The 24,122-nt window shown below is 42.8% G+C and overlaps 1 protein-coding gene across 4 annotated transcripts in view; it reads left to right on the forward strand.

The window, feature by feature from the left end:
* The first annotated feature begins 282 nt into the window (after nt 1-282).
* Nucleotides 283-24,122, forward strand: part of MEIS1 (Meis homeobox 1) — a 146,637-nt gene continuing 122,797 nt past the window's right edge. For all 4 annotated transcript variants that reach the window (XM_038751203.1, XM_038751205.1, XM_038751206.1 and 1 more), the window contains exons 1-6: nt 283-1,037; nt 2,963-3,189; nt 5,134-5,275; nt 5,875-5,925; nt 6,739-6,789; nt 8,127-8,273. In XM_038751203.1, the coding sequence (XP_038607131.1) occupies nt 1,026-1,037; nt 2,963-3,189; nt 5,134-5,275; nt 5,875-5,925; nt 6,739-6,789; nt 8,127-8,273 (630 nt within the window). In that variant the 5' untranslated portion in view covers nt 283-1,025. The remainder of the gene's footprint in view (nt 1,038-2,962; nt 3,190-5,133; nt 5,276-5,874; nt 5,926-6,738; nt 6,790-8,126; nt 8,274-24,122) is intronic.

Consider the following 24,122-nt stretch of genomic DNA (forward strand, 5'->3'; position numbering starts at 1 on the left):
GCGCTTTATTCGAGCGCGGATGGCAGCGGCGGTGGAAAAAAGCGCGCGCGCGCGCCCCCCGCCCGCGCTTTATTTGAGCGCGGAGGGTAGCGATCGTCAAAAAAGCGCGCGCACGGGCGCGCGCGCGCGTTTTAATCGAGCGCGCCCAGCGTCGCGCCGGCGTTCTCCCCCCCACCCACCCCTGCAATGGATGGGAGTTGCTGCAGCCCAGTGCATTGTGTAAGACGCGACCTGTTATGGCCACCACTACTTCCGGGTTCTAGCATTCCGCTCGGAATCCACCTCTCCGCCCGTGCAACACACACTTTAACACACGCACGGGGGACTCGAAGCAGGCAGCATCGACCGTGGCTCCTTTAAGACAAACTCAGACAGACATTTTTTTTTTTTAACCCTCCTCCTCCTCCTCCTCCTCCTCCTCCTCTAATCTCGCTCCAGCGCAGCAGTTGCAAAGAGAGGGAGAGGGAGAAAGAGAGAGAGAGAGAGAGAAAAGAACTGATTAGGAATTAGGACTCAGTTCCAGGAAAGCGAGCGCTAGAGCTTTGGGCATTTGAATATTAACATTTGAGGTGTTCTGACCAGTGGAGGAGAGACAGAGCGGATCATCATTCATTCACCACCTTGACAACCTCGCCTTTGATTGACAGCTGGAGTGGCAAAAAGCCATGAGATTTTGTAGTTGGGTTTGAGGGGCACTCTTTTTTTTTTCTTTTTTAAAAACTGATTTGGGGGAAAGGAGATCTGCTTTCTCCCCCCCCCCCGTCCCTACGCCCCCCTCCACCCCGCTGCTGTCTTGGAAACGGGAGCGCTTTTATGCTGAGTTATTTATCTGTACCGCTTCCTTGAGGTCCAGTACACAGAAGATTTTTGGTTCGATTGCTCACGTTGCTGGAGACTTTAAGGGATTTTTCGTCGGTTTTGTTGTGTTTTTTTTTTTCGGGGGAGTTTGCGTGTTTGTTTCTTTTCACACTGGCCTTAAAGAGGATATATTAGAAGTTGAAGTAGGAAGGGAGCCAGGCAGGCCGATGGCGCAAAGGGTACGTATTAAAAACATTCTGGAACTCAAATGTGAGATAAAATTGAAACGTGGCTGACAGAGACGCTGAAAAAAAAACTTTCTTTTTTTCTCTCTCTTTGAACGAGGCCCCTAAAAAGGGGGCCTAAGGTGTGTGTGTATGTTTGTGTGTGTGTCGGGTTGGGGGGGGGGCATTTATTAATTTTGCTTGTAAACTTTGTATTTTCTTGATCGTATCAAATCACGAAGGCTGATCGCTGGAAAAGTCAAGTTTTCTAGAAATTAATGAGCGGCAGCTATTGATCTGGAAACGTTAGTTCAGACAGCCATTACTTTTAAAAAATAGAGTTGATCGGGGAATTTTGATTTTTTTAATGTCTAGGACTTGAAACTTTTTAGTTAAAATATGCAGTTTAAACTTTCTTAGATGTTACTGATTGTGTAGATCTTAACTCTTCCATTCAGAAGCACATCACTGTTTTTTTCGGCAACAGTTATTTTTTCTGGTCGAAATTCTACAGTTTTGTGACCAGAAAATAGTCTTTATTTCTGAGATAGATTTGAATTTGCGTGGATTGGGAAAAAAAAAGACTTATTACGTGTCAAAGCGTATTCGAGTCCTTAACTATTGGATTCCTTTACTCTAGTCTTTACTGGCTATTTTGATATAATACTGATTTCCTTAAAATTCCCATTTTAATGGAAATTCAGTGAGAGTAAAGTGAGACAATGACAACAAAACTCAGGGTGTTCTATAAAAGAAAGAGGTATACAAAAAGACTTCCTTGCATAATTGTGTTCTGCCCCTCAAAGTCTTGTTTGCAAAAGAAAGTTACTAGGCTGACACATTTTCCTTTACTCTTTTGATTCGAGCAAGTGTCAGCGTCCCTCAAAACTCTCTTTTCACACCTCTGCTTTAAATAGATGAAAGTGGCGATTCCTCTTTTCTCTGAGAATCATTTCAACTTTCGGCACCTCAAAATCTTGGAGGAAGGGCACTCCGAGAGTAGAGCGCTCGGAAATTCAAGTCGCCAGATTTCGCCCCAAAAGAGTAGTTGGTCTTAATTTCTTTTTAACCTACGCTAACAGACAGAACCCGAGGATGCCACTTTTTTTCTTCATGTGGGGACTTTAGCACTGCTGACTGATACTCGGGTACCCGAGTCCTCATCGGGGCGAAAGTTTCCAACAGGAAAACTTGGAAAAGAATGAACTGTTTCGACTGCTTGGTTAAATTCCCTCCCCCCACCCCTCCACCCCCGGCCTTTGTACAAGATTTGCTCGATTTTCTATGCAGGGCTCTCCTGGGTTTTGCAACTGACCCGCATGCCGTGTCTTTGTCGAATGTAATCGAGGTCTGTCCGGAAAACCCGGGGCAGTCCCGGGTGATCCCGAGCTGGCTGTCCTCACACATCCAGGGAAATGGCCCAAGTGAGGAGCACGTAGTAATTCACGTGTGAGGGGCAGCTCTCCCCATCTGAACTTTTTTCGCTGCGGTGGAGGGATGAGGAAATCAGCGAGTTTCGCAGCACGGTGCCCCGGCACGTTTTGTTCTTGTTATTTCGAGTTTGCCTCCTCCGGAGATCTGCCGGTTTTACCCTTCCTCCTTATCCCGAGGATGCTTTTCTGCGGGGGCGGGGGCTCTGGATTTCTGACCTCGGGGATGGGGTGGGAGTTTGGCGGGGAGGGCGGAGGGAGGCTGGGGAGACCCGGGTCTTCCTGCCGCGTTTCCTTCCAAATCAACCCCACCGAACCCGATCCCGGTTTTCTTCAAGTCCCGGTTTTCCTGTCACTCGGTCCCTGCCGATGACCCCAGTGGAACGGAGAGAGAGTCTTGGGAGGGAGCTAGCTAGCTACTTCGAGCCTTGTCCTGCGTTTTCCCATTTTAACTGACTGCCCTTCTGACCCTTGATTATTATTTTTTTTTTTTCTGTGTCTGTCATGCAGTACGACGATTTACCCCATTACGGGGGGATGGATGGAGTAGGGATCCCCTCAACCATGTATGGAGACCCTCATGCTGCCAGATCCATGCAGCCTGTTCACCACCTGAATCACGGTCCTCCTCTCCACTCTCATCAATACCCGCACACAGCTCACACCAACGCCATGCCCCCCAGTATGGGCTCCTCTGTCAATGACGCTTTAAAGAGAGATAAAGATGCCATTTATGGGTAGGTACAGCTGGCATCAGGTTTAATAGTCAAAGCGCGATGATTCTCCCCTCCCCACCCACCCCACCCCGTTTTCCTAGCTGACGGTAAGAGTCAAGCCGTTGAACTTCAGATTGTAGGTAAATACTTGTGACCTCGACTTTCAGGATAATTGCATGCAAATTGGGGGAAGCTCCCTCCCGCCCCCACCGCCTTCCGACTCGATCGGCCGAGGCTCAGCGTTTCTTCCCTCCAGGACAGTTACTTTTCCAAAGGGTGGGAATGTCCCCGGACCCTCGGAGAGTTGGCCCCGAGACGTAGAGTCGCTTCGATTCCCATCCCACGGCCTTGGCGATCTGGGGGAATCCGTGTGTTTCCATCCTGGCCCTTGCCCGGAGAGCGATTGAGGGGCAGAAATCGAGGCGGCGCCTTTGTTTTTTTGATTCGCAAGTTTCAGTGCTGGGAAGAGCTTGACAAATCCTGGTCCTTTCCGATCGCTGGCCCGAAACAGCAGGCGGGGACCGCCTAGCCGACTGTATTTCTGCTCCCCGGTTAAAATAGAGGGCATCGACCGGCAGATTAAAAAGAAGTCTAAAGCCCTCCGACTGTGGGAGTTTACGGGTTGTTCCGAGGGAGAGAGACGCTCGCTCTGAGCTGCCGGAGGAAACCGAACGAAACTTTGAGCCGTTTTCGCGGCCTAATGGTCGAAGGCGAAAATTAGAGGAAAAACTTCCTTTGGAAGTGTCCATTAAGAGGGGGAAGGATTCTGGGGGTGGGGGAGGAGGGGGTCCGGGGAGGGCGAGAGCCAGTCTTCGGGGACTTTTCCTGCAGCGGCCAACGCGTTTGTCCCCAAGGCCACTTTATTGAGCACTGGGCTCCCTTTATCAGATGTCTTGAAAGTTCACTTATGCCTACTGCGCGCCGGTTCATTTTAGGAACTCGTACATTTTTATGGCCCACTCCTGCACTCTCAGTAATCCCATTTCTTTGTTTTCTAATCACACGTCTGTAGGATTGGTTTAAACCACAGTGTTCCTTCGCAGCACTCTTGGAAACGGTTTAGACGGGGGACAGACCCATTTCAGAAGCTTTCCTGTTTGGAAAAGACCCCAAACTGTTTAATTCTCAGCTGGGCTGTTACAGCTAATAAATTACTCGAGACACCTTTCTGGGACCCCAGCAGACGGTTGTGCCTTGCTGAAGATAAGCCGAGTGCAGGCCACTTGCTTTTTTATCTGTTAGCATCTCGGATGCGATCGTGCCGTCCCGGGGAGCCTGAAGGAAAGACAAAAATATATTTCGAACCACTTTGTGGGGTGTGTGGGGGGAGAGGGAGAGCAGTGCGTCTCTGATGATCCAAATAAAAGCGCTTCCCGCGATCCGTATGTCATCTGATCCACTAGATCTCCCGAGCGGATCGCGCTGAAGTCCAATCTGCTCTCCCAACTTCTCAGATCCCATGCTAACATTCAAACGACCGATGCTGGGGGGATTGGGGCGGCCCCATCCGAGTAGCCTGAGCAAGCTTTTTTGTTGTTGTTTTCTTGTGGTGGGGGGGGTTTGGCCCTTTCTCCCCCTCTCCCCCCCCCTTTCCCCCTTCCACTCCAAAAAGTCCTGAATTTGGAAAGGAGGGAGGAGGGATGGCCAGGGGGTGAGCAAAGTTAATTCAAAATGGCTGCTAGAACCGCTTTGGTTTTATTCTTAGCAAATGTTAACAATTTCTCCGGCCAGATATGCTGAAACGATCCTCAGATACAGCCCGTGACTCAGGGCCTCCAAGCTTCAGGTCTCTCGGTCGAAGGGTAGGTGAGGGAGGAGTAACGGGGAGGCAGGGCGGGGGAGGGGACGAGGAATAAAAGGGGCCGGTGGCCACTAGCTCTTTTGGTCGTTTTCTGCTTGGGAGCCTCTTCCCACTCACTCGGGACTAACCTTCGCCTTGTTTGTGATTGTTGTATTTTCTTGCAGACACCCCCTGTTCCCTCTTTTAGCACTGATTTTTGAGAAATGTGAATTAGCTACTTGCACGCCCCGGGAGCCGGGGGTAGCGGGCGGCGATGTCTGCTCTTCAGAGTCTTTCAATGAAGACATAGCAGTGTTCGCCAAACAGGTCAGCACAACCCGGATCAGAAAATAACGAGCCAACAGTTCATCCCAAAGCACGCGTGTTTCCGCAGCCTCAAGTGCCCTCTTGCCGGGGGGTGCCAGGGTCTCCGTGTGCCTGAGCGCGGGAGTGGGTCCGTTAGTGGGTGACTGCGTGTGTGATTTAAAAATCAGCGTACCTCACCCCCATGGAAACGATCCCCTCTTCCCCCCAACCCCGAGAAAATCCAGAGGATGCTTTTTTTAAAATTTAAGAAACACACCCACCCCTGCCCAACCACCCCCTCCCCCCAAAAATAAAGTTTTTACGTAACTGATTCTGACTTTCGAGACGCGTAATTTATCCGAGATGGACCGGAGCTAGATAGATGTAAATAAACAGATCTGTTGGTATTTTCGGCTTATTTGATTCCCGGTTTAAGTGTTTATACTGTATGATGTACTGCGCCTAGTCGAGCTTTACACGGGAGGTTACATAATGGAGCCCGACAGTGTAATGAAGCAAGAAGTAATAACGTCTGCATTTTCTGGTTCCATATTTCAAATCTTTTTTTTCCTCCCCCCTCCCCTCCCCGTGCCCCCACCCTCCTTCTTACTTGTATGTAGATCCGAGCAGAAAAACCCCTGTTTTCTTCAAACCCTGAACTGGATAACTTGGTAAGAGTTGACACGCTTTTCTTCCTTTCCTCCTTCCCCATGCCCATTCTCACCCCCGCCCTTAACCCCCGGCTTGCCTGTCTTTCTTCGAGGGCCGCGGGCTTCCCAAAGCGTTACTCCCCCAAAACACAATATTCCTGAACACGGATCTTTTTTTTTTTTTTAATTGCAAGGAGTCCAGGGCGGCGATTCCGTGTAAAGACATTCACATAACGATGGCTCGTGAGAGCCCCTTCCAAATGAGAGCGTTTGGTTTTTATGACATCCTAGGCTACAGAAGACTAATCAGCGCTGGGATTTATCTGCGAGCCTGTCAGTGTGTTCAAAGTTTACGGGTTTCCCCCGGCCCTTCAAAAAGGGTCAGGCGACATGTAACCGGGGAATAGCCAAAACAGCCCTTCCCCACTTAATTGATTGGCGGATTTAAAGCAAAAGTTTAAAACGTGATTAAGAAGAACTTCGTGCATTTCCAGTATTTTCCCCCCATTTTCCTCCCCGGAAACCACGTCCCAGTTATGTGTCTGCAGATGACTCCTCGGGGAAGGTGGGGCGGGGGGGGGAGGGGAAAGGGATGTTTATGATCCGCATAATTTAGCTGTTTTTTGGCCAATTTTTTTTTTTTTTTTGGTGGAGAGAGAGAAATAAACCTCTAGATCGTACAGACTCGTTGCTGTTAAGTTTTAGTGTTGCTGCCATAAATCAAAACAACCCTTTATTTACTGAACAAGTGAGGTTAGATATTACAGCAGTGACAGCTGTAGTGTTTTTCGAAAGCCAAGGAGCGGGATGCTTAAACTTTTTGTATCTTTGCAGATGATCCAAGCCATACAAGTATTAAGGTTTCATCTGTTGGAATTAGAGAAGGTAATTTCTTCCCCTTCGCTCTTTTCTCCCCCCTCCCCCCCTCCCCAATTCGGTTCGGAATTGCTGAAGTTGAGGCTTCTGGCAAATTTGCATAAATGTCTTTCTTTCTGGTAATTAGTGTCAAGACCAATCTTGGCGTCCATTTCTCTTCGCAGTTTAATTACAATTTCAGCCACTAAAACCGGGATCACAAACGCCCTGGCCTTGTGTTCGCCCTAATATCTTGCTGGCTTTTGTATAAATAGTTGCTATTCTGTGCATCAGGGCTAAAACAGTGAATACCGCTTCTTGTCTGTTTCGTGGGTTCTTCCTTCCAGGGACCTCTCTCTTTTTCTCTTCCTGTTCGGGAACTTTTGTTTAGTTTCAGGGAGTTTCTGGGAGATATTTTTAAAGGCAGATGCAGAACCGACACTGGGAATCGGGGCGGAGAGTGGCGAGGCAGGGAGCAAAGAGCGAGGAGGACGAGACCCACACTGTCGTTTGCAGAGACAAAGCGGAGTTAATAGTTGTGTCAGTGTCCTGAATCTGGGAATATTGCACTCACCTCCACGCTGAAGAAAGGGTGCGGAATAATGCAGTTTTGCTAGCGATTCTATAAACCTCTGCAATAAAAACTGAACGCATTTCAAACGAACATTAAAATTGCCAGCACACTGGGGCTTCTTGGGAATTTTAACATGCCAGTGATAGTTGGGTGCCTCCTCTTAAGAATAAATATGTGGAGAGAGCCGAAGGTCCTGGAAAAGTTGTTGCGGACCCCCGCCCGATGAAGTTCACCCAACCTTCTCCCGCATCTTTGTTTTCCCTATTTATTAAGTTTGCCGAAATGCGTTTACCTTGCCGTTAGACACCCCAAGTTAGACGGTGGATCCCTTAGGGAGCTGAGATCGAGATGCCTACATAGTGCATCCCATTGCAGTGCCATCTTCCTCTCCTTTTAAAAATGGTTTGGGGTCCACAGATCCTCCCAGAAAGGAAGGGGTTTACGATGAAATAACTGGATGGAAATTAAATAGTTTACCTTAAGTGTCACCCATACAGGTCACCTCTCTAATGGCCGCAGCCCCGAGAGCAGATGAATTTAACACGGGTGTTGAATATGTTGTAGCCTGTGAATCATCTTGTCACTGTCAATTTTCTGGGATATCTCTATTTTGCAAGAAAAGAAAGTTATTCCTAATTCTGGATGCGTCTACGGGTCTCTGGAGGACAATTGCAGCGTGTTTTTTCCTATTTGGAACTTTGGATCTCACATGGGGAGGGGAGGACTGCACTTGTCAATTCCATTTATGTACTCCTGATTATATTTCCATTCTTTTATTTCTGTCATAATATAGGTACACGAATTATGTGACAATTTCTGCCACCGGTATATTAGCTGTTTGAAAGGAAAAATGCCTATCGATTTGGTGATAGACGATAGAGAAGGCGGATCAAAATCAGACAGTGAAGATATAACAAGATCAGCAAATCTAACAGATCAGGTATGCTCTCTCCAATCTTTAACATCACTGAAAAAAATCTGTATGCATATCGCTTGCTGGGTCACCACCGCCTCCTTTTATTATTTGCATATGATTAAGGCCCTTTTAGATAAATTTCCATCGAAATGAAAATTTTTGAATAATGTGGCTATTATTGCTTCATTAAGGCTTGCTCCGGGATTCGACCTGGCGAGATGAGCTTGTAAAAGCGTCGCCTGCAAACTTGACCTGTTTCTTGTCGCTTTTAATTTTTGTCTTTATTTTATTTACCCTTTATAATAATAGAAGTGTTAACCGCGAGTCGCTGCTTCTGGTTGTTGGGTTCGTTTCTTTCTTTCTTCTAAAGAAAAGCCCGGGACCTGTATTTTTTTTTTTTTAAATAAGAATAAATCCAAGATAGGTGGTCCAGGAGAGACAGCAAGGGTTTGAAATCTAGCAAATGCTGGCTATTTTCTCCCTGTCTATACGGTTCATTAGCCTGTCTTGTCAGTTTTCCTTGGCCGAACGCTTTTAGACCTCACTGAACATTGCTTTGTGCAATGCTTGATGCAAGCGCGCCCATTTTATTGTACTTAATAGAAAAATAAAAACCAGGCAGGGTTATAAAATAGATTAATATGCGTATATCGGTTTTCCTTTCCACTCATTCTCCAGGTCGCTCCGTTGTCTCTGGAAGCCGTAGGTCTAGTGTGGTTTTGAGTGTTATCTGCATTATGAGCAGGAGAGAGAGCAAAATAGGAATCCGGCCTCTCTATGGTCCTGGACATTTTTTGCAGAGTCCTTTCCTCCTCATCCTTCCCCTCCCCCCACCTCCCATCCCTTTTCGTCCCATCCCTCTCCCTCTTCTGCGCTCCCTCCTCCCTAACATTTGGCTTGATTGGCGATGTAGGACTTTTTAAGGAGCTGGGGTTTTTTTCCCCCTCCTTTCCCTTTCTTTTTTGAATTGTTCGAAGGAGTTACAGAGAGACGATTCAGAAGTTAAAACGCGAACAGTGGGTGTGTTCGACAGGATTCGGGGGTTGGGGGGCGGTTATGGTCGTGAATGGTGTTGTAGCATCTTCGAGGGTGGAGTTGTTTTTCGCCCCGTATAAAAACATACACAAATACACGAAGTTATTTCTTCTTTATGATCTGGCAACGGAAAGGCTGCCTTAGTGATCAGTGTTACTCTGGAGGCTTCCCTTTGTTAAAGCAAGGCGCAGCCAAGCAGACAGGGTTTTTCCTTAGCTAGCTTTGCCATTATCAAGAGCACTGTCAGGCAGGAGTTATTTTATAGATTACTTACCCAAGTACTGTACACTTCAGCCTGGCTATTATCTTAAAGGACGCCCCTCCTCCCACCACCAAGTCCCCCGTTTTAACCCACTCAGTCAAGAATACAAGTCTCTCTGAGAGATAAGCACTGCTTATTGAACTATTATTACTAATTCAAGGTTGACTAAAGCTGGTCTGATGTCAAAGCCCGAACGCGGGAGGATTCCTTCCAGCGTTTTCATTATTGGGAGAGTTGGAAAACTTTCAACAATGTATAAATATGCGCGGAACAAATAGCTTTAGAAAAGCCAAGGCACCGAAAATCAGGGTAGAAAATGTTGAAGATGCCCCTCATAGTCTCTTTCTGCCTTTGCAACCGGCGTTAACTATATAACGTTTAAACCCAGGGAGCTATTTAATGCAGATTCAGCTGAGAAAAACTTGGATAGCTGCTGTTGAATAAAAATTGTAATCCAACAAGTCTAACTAGAAAATGGGTTTCTAAAAGCTCTGGAGTGCTGGGTACATAAAGCTATTTGAGCAAATTACAAGAATCGCTTAGGGGCACGAATGAAATCAACACTTTAATTGCCTCCAAAATGAAGATTTATACCCCATTTTCCCAACGAATCATTATTTTATTAAAGAGAGAGCAAAAGGAGCAAACAGAGTTATTTTGGTAAAGATTGAGAACTTGTATTAAAATTCACGGAGATACCATCTTAAAATATCTGCCAGATGTACCCTTGTTAGTAATTTACCGATAATTTGTGATTTTTGCAAATTCTGCAATGTAGAGGTTACTGGTTAGACGTTGCACTCGATTTCCCAAAAGTTGGATCTGACCTTTTGGGTTTTTTTTTTTTTTTTCCCTCTTTGGAGTTTGGTTTTGCTGTTTTTGAGATAGGGTGTGACCTACTGGTGTCTCGCTGCTCGGTTATCCCATTTGGAATGTGTGTGTGAGTGTGTGTGTGTGTGTGTGAGTGTATGTGTGTATGGGTGTGTGTGTGTGTGTGTGTATGTTCCCCCATATCTTGCTTCAGGGAAGTTGAACTGGTCGGAGGAAAAAAAAATACAGCAAAAACATATCTGAGCTTTATCATTTTCGCCCTCCTGCAGTAGGTGTGAGGGAGCGAAAAAGGGGTGCTGTTGGGTTTCTCCCGTAGGGCAGAGGGGCGGAAAAACTGTTATTCACCTGTAGTTTCATACAGCGTGAAGGCAGGCCCAGCTCTCCCCCTGCCTGCTCCAAAGTCACCCCGGAGAGCTCCCAACGCATCCACGGTGAGGGATGGATGGAGAATTGTACTTTCCAAGCGCTTAGTCCAGTGCTGTGCAGCCAGTAAGCTCTCAACACATACTATTGAAAGAATGGAGGGAGGGCTGGAGGGCCCGGCCTCCTGGTGCTGCAGATTTAAGGGGCACCGGTTCCCAGGGTCCGCGGGGTCTCCCCTCTGTCCTCCGAGCCCCCCACGGAAGCCCCCCGACGGCCACCCCTCTTGTAAAAAGGGCAGCGCAGGGACCGCTCCCCATTTGCCTGTGAATGTGGCCCAGCCTGTTTGATCCCGTGTTGTTGTCTACTTCAGGCTGTGCTGACAAATGCAGATGCCCTTCAGGTGTTATGTGAGCCGCGGAGCCTACTTAGCTAATTAACCCCTCTGTCTCTAGAGTGCGGGAGCGTCGCTCCAGACGCCCGTTCCCGGACCCCAGCCCCCAAAGACCCCAGGCCCCAGCCCCACCGACACAGGCCCTGCTGCTTTGATACCAAGCAGTTTCCTGGAGGGCTAAATCGGAGTAAATCCACTCTGCCTTGGAGTGTTTTCTATCAGATTAAGAAGCCATTAGAAGTAGTAATCCCGCACCCCCTCCAGCCCCCCAGCTCGTCCTCCTCTTCCCCTTACTCCGGTCTCCATCCCCCTCCCCACCCACCCCCAACTATCTTTTCCAAGCCATTTATTCATTGAGCGTTTACTGTGTGCAGAGCACTGTACTAAGCGCTTGGAAAGTACAACTCATCCATTCATTCAATCGTATTGAGCGATTACTGTGTGCAGAGCACTGTACTAAGAGCTTGGAAAGTACAGTTCATTCGATTGCATTTATTGAGCGCTTACTGTGTGCAGAACACTGTACTAAGCGCTTGGAAAGTACAACTCATCCATTCATTCAATCGTATTGAGCGATTACTGTGTGCAGAGCACTGTACTAAGAGCTTGGGTAGTACAATTCATTCGATTGCATTTATTGAGCGCTTAGTGTGTGTAGAGCACTGTACTAAGCGCTTGGAAAGTACAACTCATCCATTCATTCAATCGTATTGAGCACGTACTGTGTGCAGAGCACTGTCCTAAGCGCTTGGAAAGTACAGTTCATCCATTCACTCACTCGTATTGAGCGATTACTGTGTGCACAGCACTGTACTAAGCGCTTGGAAAGTACAATTCATCCATTCACTCAATCGTATTGAGTGATTACTGTGTGCAGAGCACTGCACTAGGCGCTTGGAAAGTACAATTCATCCATTCACTCACTCGTATTGAGCGCTTACTGTGTGCAGAGCACTGTACTAAGCGCTTGGAAAGTACAATTCATTCAATCGTGTTTATTGAGCGCTTACTGTGGGCAGAGCACTGTACTAAGCGCTTGGAAAGTACAATTCATTCATTCAATCTAGTTTATTGAGCACTTACTGAGCACTTTACTAAGCGCTTGGAAAGTACAATTCGGGAACAGATAGAGATGGTTCCCTACCCAACAAGGGGCTCACAGGTGGGCGCCTGCAGCCGGTCCTGGCCCTACCCGTCTGTCCAGGATGCAGATGCTGGTGCTCCCTGTCCCGACAGCTGCAACATCCCAGTGACCCTGACAGTGACCCCGACATGCAGAGGTGGGAAGGGATGAATGCTGGGGTGCAGAGATGGAGCTGGGTGGGATGCTGCGAGTGGGGGGCTATGGCACCTTCAATCGCAGAGTCGCAGGCGTTTCCCCCTCTGAAGAGACCGGGCTTGGGGACAGCTTTGGGGGGGCTACCCTCGCCCCTTTCCATCCCCCATGTAGGGGACCACCCCAGCCCACGAAAGAGGGGGACAGGCAGGGGAACGCACGCGAAGTTCATTCATTCAACCGCATTTATTGAACACTTACTGTGTGCAGAGCACTGTACTAAGCGCTCCCCCCACCCTGGGGAGCCTGTTGAACAGCGAATCCAGATATGCCCTTCTAGGCGAGGGGGAAGAAATGGGTTTCTCTGGGCCCGAACCAACCGTTAATTCTCCCTAAGTAGGTTAAGCATTCAAGGCCGCAAATCTCCTTAGAGGAGGATTGCCTTGGGAGTAGAGGGTGGTGGGGTCTTGAGTAGCCGAAGATTGGGGATGACATGGGTTTCCAGGATAACGATCAAATCTTGCGATGCATTGGTGTAGAAAGCTTCCCGGAGTCTTCCTTTGAGAAGATTTTACGTATAGGGAAAGCGTAATCTAATGATAAAAACACGGCTGTGGCTAAAGTTCTCCCAACACGTTAAGACATTTTCATAGAATTGATAATGTATGCAAATATCCCCCCCGCCCCCAATTATTGCCATGGGAGATTTAAGAACATTTTTCTTTGAGGGATGAGGATGGAGGGGAAAAGAAAAAAGTCCTAATGGCCTTGATGGGTTGCAAAAGATGCTTTTCTTTATTTTTGAATAGCTGAGATGACCCTCCATTTACTAATACTTAGTAGAAATTGAGGCAATACATTTTCATCCAATAAGGAGACTGTGAGACCCAGCAGCAGGAGGCAGTAAAATGGTCCTTTGTCAGGTAGTTTGTTTCTAAATGCTCAGATTTGGATCCGTCTTATTTAAATTGTAAATGCCCCGGACGCATGAAAAGGGTCATACTTCTTGTCCTGCCTCCTCATGGTCTCCTTGTGCCACATTGAACTGAGGGTTGTGTGGTTTGCTTTATGAATGTCACGATAACAAGTATCAACTAACTTCATTTTTGATAGCTGATCTGGGTCATCTGCCCGATTCTTAATTCTTCTTTGAAATATGTCAGAGAAATTATGGCCAGATTCCCCTTAATGATTAAATAATAAGGTGTTGACTGTCACTAGGCTGGCTAATTAGGATGTTCGTTCTAGGCCATGTATTGCTTTGCACCCTTTGATTGAAAAGTTAGTTGTTTATTGGGTGTTTTTTTATTATTTCTTTATTTTCGGGTCAAAGTGTAATGGATTAGAATTGAATTCATGAGTGAAATTGCATAAATACCCAAGATATGCATTTTGGGGGCTGGAAAAAGAAATTATTCCCGTGGACTGTTGAATGGTCAGTTGGAAAAAAAAATAGTACTTTACCACGGAAGGGCGAGTTAAAATGAAAAAGTTATATTCTTTGCATTGCTCCTTGAGCCCTTCAATGTTCGTCCCTTGTGCCCAGCCCACGGTTCATGGAAAGCAATGATACTAATGCTAGATTTTGCAAAGTAAAGCCCCGTAACAGTAACTATTGTTCAGCGATTTAACTAGCTCAGTGGCAGTAGGTCACTAAAACAGCATCCCTCTCCCACAAGAGTGACTCCACTGCCTTCCACTCTGAAACCTGTCGAGTTGTTGTTTACCATTGTTCCAATTCCCCAACTGAAAGGCAAAGGACATTTTTTTGTAGGGTGGGGAAGGGGAGGAGGATTAAAATTTGGGAATGTGCCTTTAAAATTGTGTCTGAAATATCAAGCTGTAGTTGCATAACATTTTAAAATCATTAAGTTTTCAAACACTTGTGTGTTTAAATTTTTAAATGTGTGTCAGAATCTGTAAAGATTTAGAACACAGCTGTTGCTGGGTGTTGGAAGGAAAATTATGCAGTACAACTCCATACTATTCAGGAACAAAGACTAGCCACATACTAGAAATTTAGTTGCAGGTAATCCAGATGCGATAAACGATAACCTTGGGGTTGTCGATTTTAAAGGTACTGTACCTTGGTCCCAGGTACGCAAGGTGGGATTATAGAAAGTTCATAAAAAGTTGGATTATGATACTTGGCTTACAATAACATGTATATTGGTAGCTTACCCAAAATGGCTCTTTGGGAGCATAGTGTTTTAAAAAAAGAAATTATGGGCAACATGAAGTATTTTAGTGTTTGTAACACATCATGCTTTTTATTGCGATAACAGTATTTTCTCATGGAAAGTAAACATGTCAAACAAATGTAAAATACTAAAGTTTTAATAAATGATCATTGAATCAACGTACGCAAGTTAACTATGTGTACAGAAACCTTTAAAGCAACATCGGCTAAAGGCCAAATTCTGATAGGGACCAGCAGAGAAATGATAAAAAATGAACCTGAAATAAGACTTCCTGTAAGAAGATCTATAATTCAACATTATTTGACTCCACTGTCAGGGAAATTGTTGAAGGATAGTAAACTGATACCAGAAACTCAGTCATTTTTGTTACAGTCTTAAATGTTTGCAACTGTAGCATTTTAGATAGTCTCTTTTGGATTATGATATGTCATACTTGTATCAAAGGAGCATGGAATTTATGTTGTAATATTTTTAAAAATTTCACAACTTCTTCAAACTGCAATCAAGTAGTGCCTAGTTTATTTTCCCCTTCAAATCAAAATGATAGAAAATAATCTTTTACAAATCAGTCGTAAAATAAGAATATACACACAGTACGGCTCTGACAATTGTGCAGATGTTAGGATAAGGATAAGTATCTTTAAAAATCTCAAGTAAATGAACACTTCACCAAATCATGGTGAATATGCCACTCTTATTCTGCAGGGGGCATCAAGGAAGAAAACCTATTAAATATTAATAACTGAATACATTTTTTTCACATTTTCTTTCTCAGTTTCATTTTGAATACTGATCTCAAAACTCAGCTTTTGGAATTTCATCGCTGCTGGGGAGTTTTACTCTCATTATTTGTAATTTGAAAATAAATCATGTGTATAGAATTCTTCAATAGCAATATTAAAGAAAATGTGAATGCAGACTAAACTAGTCTGAGCAATGATGTTCTCAAATTTTGTCCTTAAGTCGTGTAACTCATTCACTTTGATTTTTGGGAGATAGAGTCTGGGAACAGCGTTTTGTAGTCTTGATTTACCAGGCTGGGAGCTGTAGCCACGTCCACTTTGGCCAGGTAGTACGTATTCATAGTACTATAGTAAATTCAGTCGGGTTCCAATGTGGAATGTGAAATATTCCCATTTAAACTAATTGAATGATTTGCAGTAAAGAGAATAAGAAGCGGTGAAAATTACAATGCTATAAAACAACTCTTCATGCTTTACCAGCTTAAAGTTCATTGTCGAATGGTGAAAAACAGGTCCACCACAATATGAAAACATGGAAAATATGGAACTTTCAGATTTAAAAAATGTACAGCTTCATTAAAATTTCCACAGAATTGTTCAACATGCTTTAGTTGAGGCTTATCTTTGCCAGGCACCTGTTGTTCATTGTCTTATGGGCAAGTGTAATCTACTGCCAGTCATAATGACCATATTAAAGCATTTGTATTCATCATGAAATATACTTTACCTGGTGTGGTGTAACTTAATGGAGTATAAATAAGTTGTGAAAATAAACTTTACATTACTTCTAATCTTCACGAATGTATCTGAAGGGTTGATTCTTCCCTTGGCACCCATACACAGCTCTATTAAAGTTAATACGATTTGTGCTAAAGAATAAATAAACCCCTGTAGGTGTATTATTAGTGTTCTTGACTTAAAAATTATAATTCTATTACCTTTTATCCCTAGAAGGAATTGAGGAGAATGGAAGCTTTAATTAATAATGTTTTAAGACTATTCATAACTTTATTGGCCAAACGCATTTAATCAGTTCATAACATCTTTTTGGGGATTTGTCAGTTTGCTAGAACAAAATCAAATACAAATTTCAGTTGCTCAATATAGTTAAAGTAGGAAGGAGTTCATTGACGACTCAATTCTCGAGTTATACTTGCATTTCTAGTAGTCAGTGAAATCTTTTAAAGAGTGGACATAATCTGATTCCATTTTATCAGATATTGTTGATTTATTATTGCCACTACTACTAATAATGGTATTTGTTAAGTGCTTACTATATGCCAAGCACTGTACTAAGCGCTACTGATTCTTTAACATAAGTTTAAAGTTCACGATGCTTTTATACATGGAAAACATTTGGATCAGGGTAACAGTTATTTTAGGAGCCCAATTCCATAATGTTTTAGCAGTTATGCTACATTTAAATTAAAGCTATAAACTGCAACCCTTTGATGTGGTGTGTCTACTATTTAAATTCTAGTTATGTTTGGGTTTGTTTCTTTTAAAGAATAGAAAAAAAATTAAAGGAAATTAGTAGAGATGGAGACCAAGTGAAACATCCAGTCCTTCTGGTTGTGTTTCACAAATGAGGTAAGAAATAAATGTCCTTTATTCCTGTTTGTTCTCCCAAGATCTTGTGGGTTCTTTATATGAAAGATCCATATCAGCCACTTTATGATCTTTTGTCTTAGTTTTAATTGACAGGTTGGTTTTGGGCTCAGACCTTCAGGTTTGCATGTTATTCTGAATTTGCCTTATCATTATGACCTGCAGAAACTGGATTAGAGTGGATTTGTGGCTGTTTTGAAACTTTGGAAAATGAAGTTTGTAACTAACTTGAATAGGATATTAAAAAGGCAACAGCATGAACCTTTTGAAGTAGCTAGAGGTTTCTCTGCCATACAAATTACCAACTTGTAAAATGTTTATCACTTTTTTTAAACACTGGAAGTTAAAGTACATTTTTCTGACAATACAACTCAACCATCATTCCCATATATCTTTATAAAAAGGAATGATTTAATTTTGCGGACAAGTTATAATCAGTTGTCAACCATAGTATTTCCTCCTTAGTCTTCAGAAATTCCTCAGCTAGAAACCTCATGAGAACTATATTTTGAAGGGCAACTCTGAAGTGTATATACATAGTGTGGTAACTTGTAATGCTGGAAATGGAAACCGTTGGCAGTTGAAAACAATGCTAATTTAAAATGGAGATTTAGAATCACCATTGATGTGGGGCCTTCTTAGACTGAAACTTCGGTGTAGGATTGTTTTGAGTGGTCCAGAAATATATAGTAGTAGCAGTAGTGGTCCAGAAGTAACTTGTATCTACTCCAGCACTTGAAACAGTGCTTGGCATATAGTAAGCGCTTAACAAGTACTACAGTTATTAGTGTTATTATTATCTCCCTCTTCCCTGACTCCCCTTTTCTCTTCTCCCTCTTCCTCTCCCTGTCTTCTCATGAAAAGAAGAAGCAGGCATCATGAGACAAGACCTGAGAGTAACATCTTGGGAAAATAAAATCACTTTATTGGTCACAGGGGCTACCACTGAAGAGTGGGAATAAAAATATGGCTGGCCAATAGCAGCATAGCTGTCTATGATTTTTGCATTCCATATTCTGATGCAGAAATTGAACCATAGTATTAAATTCTACCATTCAGAATTCGTTAAAAGTTTCTTCTCAAGTTCCCCTTAGATTTGGTATGGTAGATTTGCTATGGCACTGAATCCCTGTTTGCATTTCAATTAAGAAAATTCCGGTTCATATGTTTTATGTGATAGCTTACCATTAAATATTACTTTTATTTGAAATTGTTCATTCATAAGAGACCAAGTCTCATGAGTGGCAACCCTGCCCTTCACTCTTGAACAGTTCAGTTCAGATAAATGTATTATTTATTTACAGTCTATTGTATACATTATTTATAGGGTATGTGCCATAACTCTACTGAGTATATGGAATTTATCTTCGTGAGATAGTGACATTCTTAGTCAAGAGTAGCGTAGCTAGAAGTGGGTAATAGGGACTTCTTTGTATTTTGATATAGTTATTACATTGTTGTTTTATGTAACTCTGGCTTGAATTTTAATTCTGATCATCATAGTTGCCAAGTGAAATGAGCTATTATTTTGACCTGATCCTAAATAGGATAAAAAATGAGGGAGAGAAAAGGAGAATCTTTAAATTTTGCCTCTTCTGGCCCACCAGATAGCAGATTTTATTGGAGTATCAACAGCAGTGAAGGAACTAATGTTCCTCACATTTTAAAGTTAGGATATCTTTTTTAGGAGAAACAGCATGGCTTAGTGGATAGAACTTGGGCCCGGAAGTCAGAAGGACCTGGGTTCTAATCCTGCCTCTGCCACCTGTCTGCTGTGTGACTTTGGGCAAGTCACTTAATTTCTCTGGGTCCCAGTTACCTCATCTGTAAAGTGTGGGACAGGGACTGTGCCCAACCCGATTAATTTGTATCTATCCCAGCACTCAGGACAGTGCTTGGTAAGTACCATAATAATTATGATGATGATGATGATTTTTAACACTGCAGACAGATGTGGCTAATTGCCATTATACTGCCTTGTTTGGCACTACTTAAACTCTCCCATTTCTCAAAGCTGTAATTTATTTTAATGTCTAAATGCTCCTCTAGAGTGCAAGCTCTTTGTGGGCAGATCCTATCCACCAACTCTATTGTATTGAACTTTCCCAAGCGCTTAGTACAGTGTTCTGCACGTAGTACACAGTATACCATAGTACAGCACATAGTATGTCCTCAAGAAACATCATTAGTTGATGGACTTGATTGGGTAAAAGGTAACACTATAAATCATTGTCTAAATGACAGCCTAATGACACATAATAATAATAATGATGACGGCATTTATTAAGCGCTTACTATGTGCAAAGCACTGTTCTAAGTGCTGGGGAGGTTACAAGGTGATCAGGTGGTCCCACGTGGGGCTCACAGTCTTCATCCCCATTTTACAGATGAGGTAACTGAGGCCCAGAGAAGTGAAGTGACTTGCCCAAAGTCACACAGCTGACAAATGGCGGAGTCAGGATTCGAACACATGATCTCTGACTCCAAAGCCCGTGCTCTTTCCATTGAGCCACGCTGGGTCTGTGAGGGCTGTGGCTCCCACGTGTTTTGGGCTGGACTCCCAGCTTCACTCCTCCTAGCCTTTTAGTGAGACCTGAGAGTTTTCGTTCAGGGCTGAATAAATTCAAAATGGTGGCTTTCTGATAGCTCACTCCCAGTCCGCACTCCCCTTGGAATTCCCACTCCCTTTTTATCCCTGTGGAAATTTGGTGAGACTTTGGCACCTATACCTAGAGCCCTGATTAGAAAGGGTTCAGTGATTTCAAGAACAGTTAAAGGAGCATCGTCGGTTTGATGACATTGAGTAAGAGGACATGCTCATGAGATCTTCACCAAACAGAACAATGAGTTCTACTGCCAGGTGCCATATTTCTTGTCATAGGACTGGAACTGTGTTAAGTAGCCTAGGTATCTAGTGTATGCATGATGCTCACTTTTTATTAGAATAACGATTAAATTACAGGATGAGACTTTGAAGTTAAAGCTTTGGAAAACTACGACTGTCTTCCTAAATTTTATTGTCTGTTTTTAAAACGTTTCAAAATTTGAGTGGTTATATGTATGCATTTCAGTGGTATTTATTGAGTGCTTACTGTGCAGAGCCCAGTTGATTCATTCACTCAATTGTATTTATTGAGCACTTACTGTGTGCAGAGCACTGTACTAAGCACTTGGGAGAGTACAGTGCAACAGAGTTGGTAGACACGTTCCCTGACCACAGGGAGCTTACAGGCACTGTGTGTAGTATCTATCTGTCTATCCATGAATTAATGCCCTGGTGGTAATTTATTGGTAATTTAGTCAAAGAATGCTACTAGGGACAATGTGATAGATACTTTTCTTGACATCGGTTCTCGTAGGCATATACCTTCTAACATCCCTGATTTTTCCTTTATAATTCATTTAAATAAGTTTTTATCTGAACACTGTGTGAACCCATTGATTAAAAAAGAGTAGGTAGCTTTTATTTTCTAAAGCATTTTTACTTAAAGTATCTCATTTTGTCTTCACAACATCTTTGTGAGAAAGGGATGGAAAGTTTCCTTATTTCCATTTTACAGGAAACAGAACACAGAGTGGCCAATAACATATAGCAGGCCTACATCACTAAGAGAATTAGAACTGAGCCTCATAATCTTCCCACTAGACCTTTGCATAATATGCAAAAGTTTCAGTTCCTTTGTGGTCAATGAGAGGAGACCAAAAAAAAGTATTATTAGAAAGCAGGCAACAGATTTAATGTATTTTTAACTGGGTAATGTTGTAGAAAATCATTAACCTATAAATAACAAATATGTATTTATTAGCACTTTACTATGATAAAATAGCTAAGATGTCATTTCCATGTGGTTTTAGTATGGTGAAAATGAAGGCAAAGGTTTTCAAGTAATTTGCTTAGGTAATGTGTTGTATCTGAACAGATTAAGCATTCCTTCTTAGACTATGAATGCCTGATTATCTTGTATCTACCCCAGCGCTTAGTACAGTGCTTGGCACATAATAAACACTTAACAAATACCACAGTTAATTCCACAGTTGCTTGCCAACATTTTGAACGCTTTTCTACTTCTCAGTGACTGCTTGAACAGAACAGCTATTCAGTTCTGCTGTGTGTGTGTAAAGCATACTGATTAACAGCCTTATTTTGTTATTTTGTTATTTTCACTTATTTGGTTATAATTTGGGTTCATATATCCTGAGAGTCTTGTGCAATTTGTGGGCTTTCATTAACTAGCCTGATGACTTACTGATTCATAGCTCTGAATCACCAAGTCAGTGCAAGGGAAATAAAACGGTGAAAATCAGATCTTCCTATGAAATATAATTTAATTAAAAAGGCAAAAGAAGCAAACCATGCACACTTTTTAATGCTTTCATCTTTTAATTTAGAGCCAACTAGTTCTGATCTATTGAAACAACTACCAGAAATGGTAGAAAGTTTGAATGGTGGAGATTCCAACAGGTAACTTTTTGCAAATACATGAAATAAGCGTTGTGAAATGCATGGATATGAATGTTTAGAAATAGGGTGGTGTCAGTCAAATCAGGGGCTTTTTTTCACATCAGTCATTAACCCTGCAAACATATCAGAGGTGTGGTTTCAACAGTGATAATGCGGGATGGTCAGGATTATTTAATTTAGGCTTCTGCCGGATTTCATTGTGAAACATTGTAAAGTTGGTTAGTCTTGAATTTCAGTGCTAAAAGATTCTACCCCATCAGGTTGTTCCAGTTTTATGGATGTCATGCAATGTCAGAGTCTCTGCCTGGGCTATCATTTCATAGAAAAAAAGAACATAACTAATATTTTAAAATATTAACTATGTTTTGCCGTACATATGCTATTTAAAAAAAAATCCTCCTGTGGAAAAGGGTTGGATCTTTTCCACTTTGCTTAAAATTAGAAAAGAAACAAACAATGTCGAGCAGATCTTTTGACGCAATCTCAAAAAATGATGGAAAATCTACATTTTGGAGATTCCAGCCAGGAGCTTTCCGCAAATTAATGCAATGTGTGTTGCAAAATGTATGGATGTGAATGTTTAGGAAAAAGCGGTGGTACTATTGGAATCAGAAACTTTCTTTCCCCCGTAAATCAACCTTCACTTTTCTTCTTACCTTCAGTTTTCAGTTTTATTTCCATCTAGAACAACCTTGGGGAAGCCTACAGTCTTGAAAATACTTGGGTACTCAGGACTTGTAACAAATTCCTTTTGATTTTCCCCCCAATAATTTGGGTTTTTTGAATGTAGCTGCAAATTCCACATTTATATATCCTTTGCTTAAAATCTCTAATCTCAGAGTCTCCAGTCACAGTTCTCTACTGTGATTGTGTTCAGTTAAGATTAAGTTGTGAAAGCGGTGCAAAATTTACCAGTGCATCTCACTTTTATGAAACAATTAAAAATGTTGGGTTTGTTTTTACATCTATAAGTTTTTGTTTAGAGTTGGGGATTTATGTGAAACTTCATAGCTAATTAAATCAACCATAAAAATTAACACAAATGTACACGAGGGCCTGAATTAGCTAAAGTGGTTGAGCACTTGCCAAGCAAGTAGAGGTAGCAGGAGTGATGCTTGTATTTTCCATGTTTATGAGAAGCAGTGTGGTCCTATGGAAAGAGCCCCGGCCTGAGAATCAGGGGAAATTCTAATCCAGGCTCTGCCATTTGCCTGCTGTGTGACCCTGGATAAGTCACCTAACTTCTCTGTGCCTCAGTTTCATCATCTGTAAAATGTGGGACAGGGACTGTGTCTGATCTTATTATCTTGTATGTGCCTCAGCACTTAGTACTGTTGCTTGGCAAATAGTAAGTGCTTAACAAATTCCACTATTAATATTACTATTAGGAGAGTAAAAATAAAAAGGCATTTTAACAAAGGTGACAAAATGACTCACAGCACAAGTATTTGGACTAGTTCTAGGCACTCACTGCATTACAGTCCAGCAACAGTATCCCATTGGAGAGGGATGGAAATATGAAACTTTGAAGCTGGATAGCGCCTGATGACACTCTTTGCCAAACTTCCACCCACCCCCTGATCATGACTACTGTAACTGTTGAAAACCAGATGAATGATCACCCTAATTTGAAGGTTCCACCGACTTTTTTTTTTTTTTGGAGTCCAGGGCCTAGAGGAAAGAGCAAGGCCCAGAAGTCAGAAGACCTGGATTTTAATTTCAGATTGACACTTGCCTGGTGTGGCCTCTTGGGCAAATCATGTCCTTTCTATGTGCCTCAGTTTTCTCATATGTAAAATGGGGATAAAATACTTGCCCTCCCTAACTCCCTAGCCCCAGCTGGCACAGTTGTGTCCAATCTGATTGTCTTATATCTACTCCAGTGCTTAGTACAGTGCTTGGCATGTATGAAGTGTTTAATAAATATCAAAATTATTACAATTTTTCCAAAGCCTTCCAGTTGTTTTAAAATAATTGGGCTTTTTTGATTGCTTTCATCCGGGTTCTTATGTACATCTTTTGTGTGCATTTATGGATGTACCTGAGGCCTTACTGATTAGTGGAGCCTGTACAATCAAATGATACACAACTTCCCTTTTAAGTATGAAATTATATAAAGGCAAATTTTCACCAAAGGCAAAAAAGTGCACAAAGTCTTCCTCCACTCCTGTCAGCATGCCTCATTACACAGAGATAGAAGATTCTAGGTATGAAAAAATTAGAAATTTTGCAACTTCATTGCGTTTGGATGCTGAAAATACAGAGCACGGTTTAACAGATATCTCTCCCACCGTGAATAACTTAAAATGTTCATTCTTTTACTCATGGACTTTTTTAATTTTTTGATCTCAACGACTTGCCATTGCACTAGTTTGGCACAGATTTTATCTTTTAACCTGGCTGAGGACAAATTTTTTTCTTGTGTATTCATTTGATTTACATAATTGTACGTAAGTTGTGAGTTTTGACAAAACTCATCTGTGCTGGCAACAGTGGCATGGGAGGGAGTCAAAGGTGGAGACTCAAGTTTACTACGCCAAAGGAGGCAATGGTAAACCACTTCCATATTTTTACCAAGAAAACTCTGTGGATACACTACTAGAATGATTGCCGAAGGTGATGGGGGCGTTCTGGGAGAGATGTGTCCATGGAGTCGCTATGGGTCGGAGACTCGGCGGCATAAAACCAGACACGTAAGTTG

Source organism: Tachyglossus aculeatus, chromosome 9 (genome assembly GCF_015852505.1).
Source record: "Tachyglossus aculeatus isolate mTacAcu1 chromosome 9, mTacAcu1.pri, whole genome shotgun sequence".
NCBI lineage: Eukaryota > Metazoa > Chordata > Mammalia > Monotremata > Tachyglossidae > Tachyglossus > Tachyglossus aculeatus.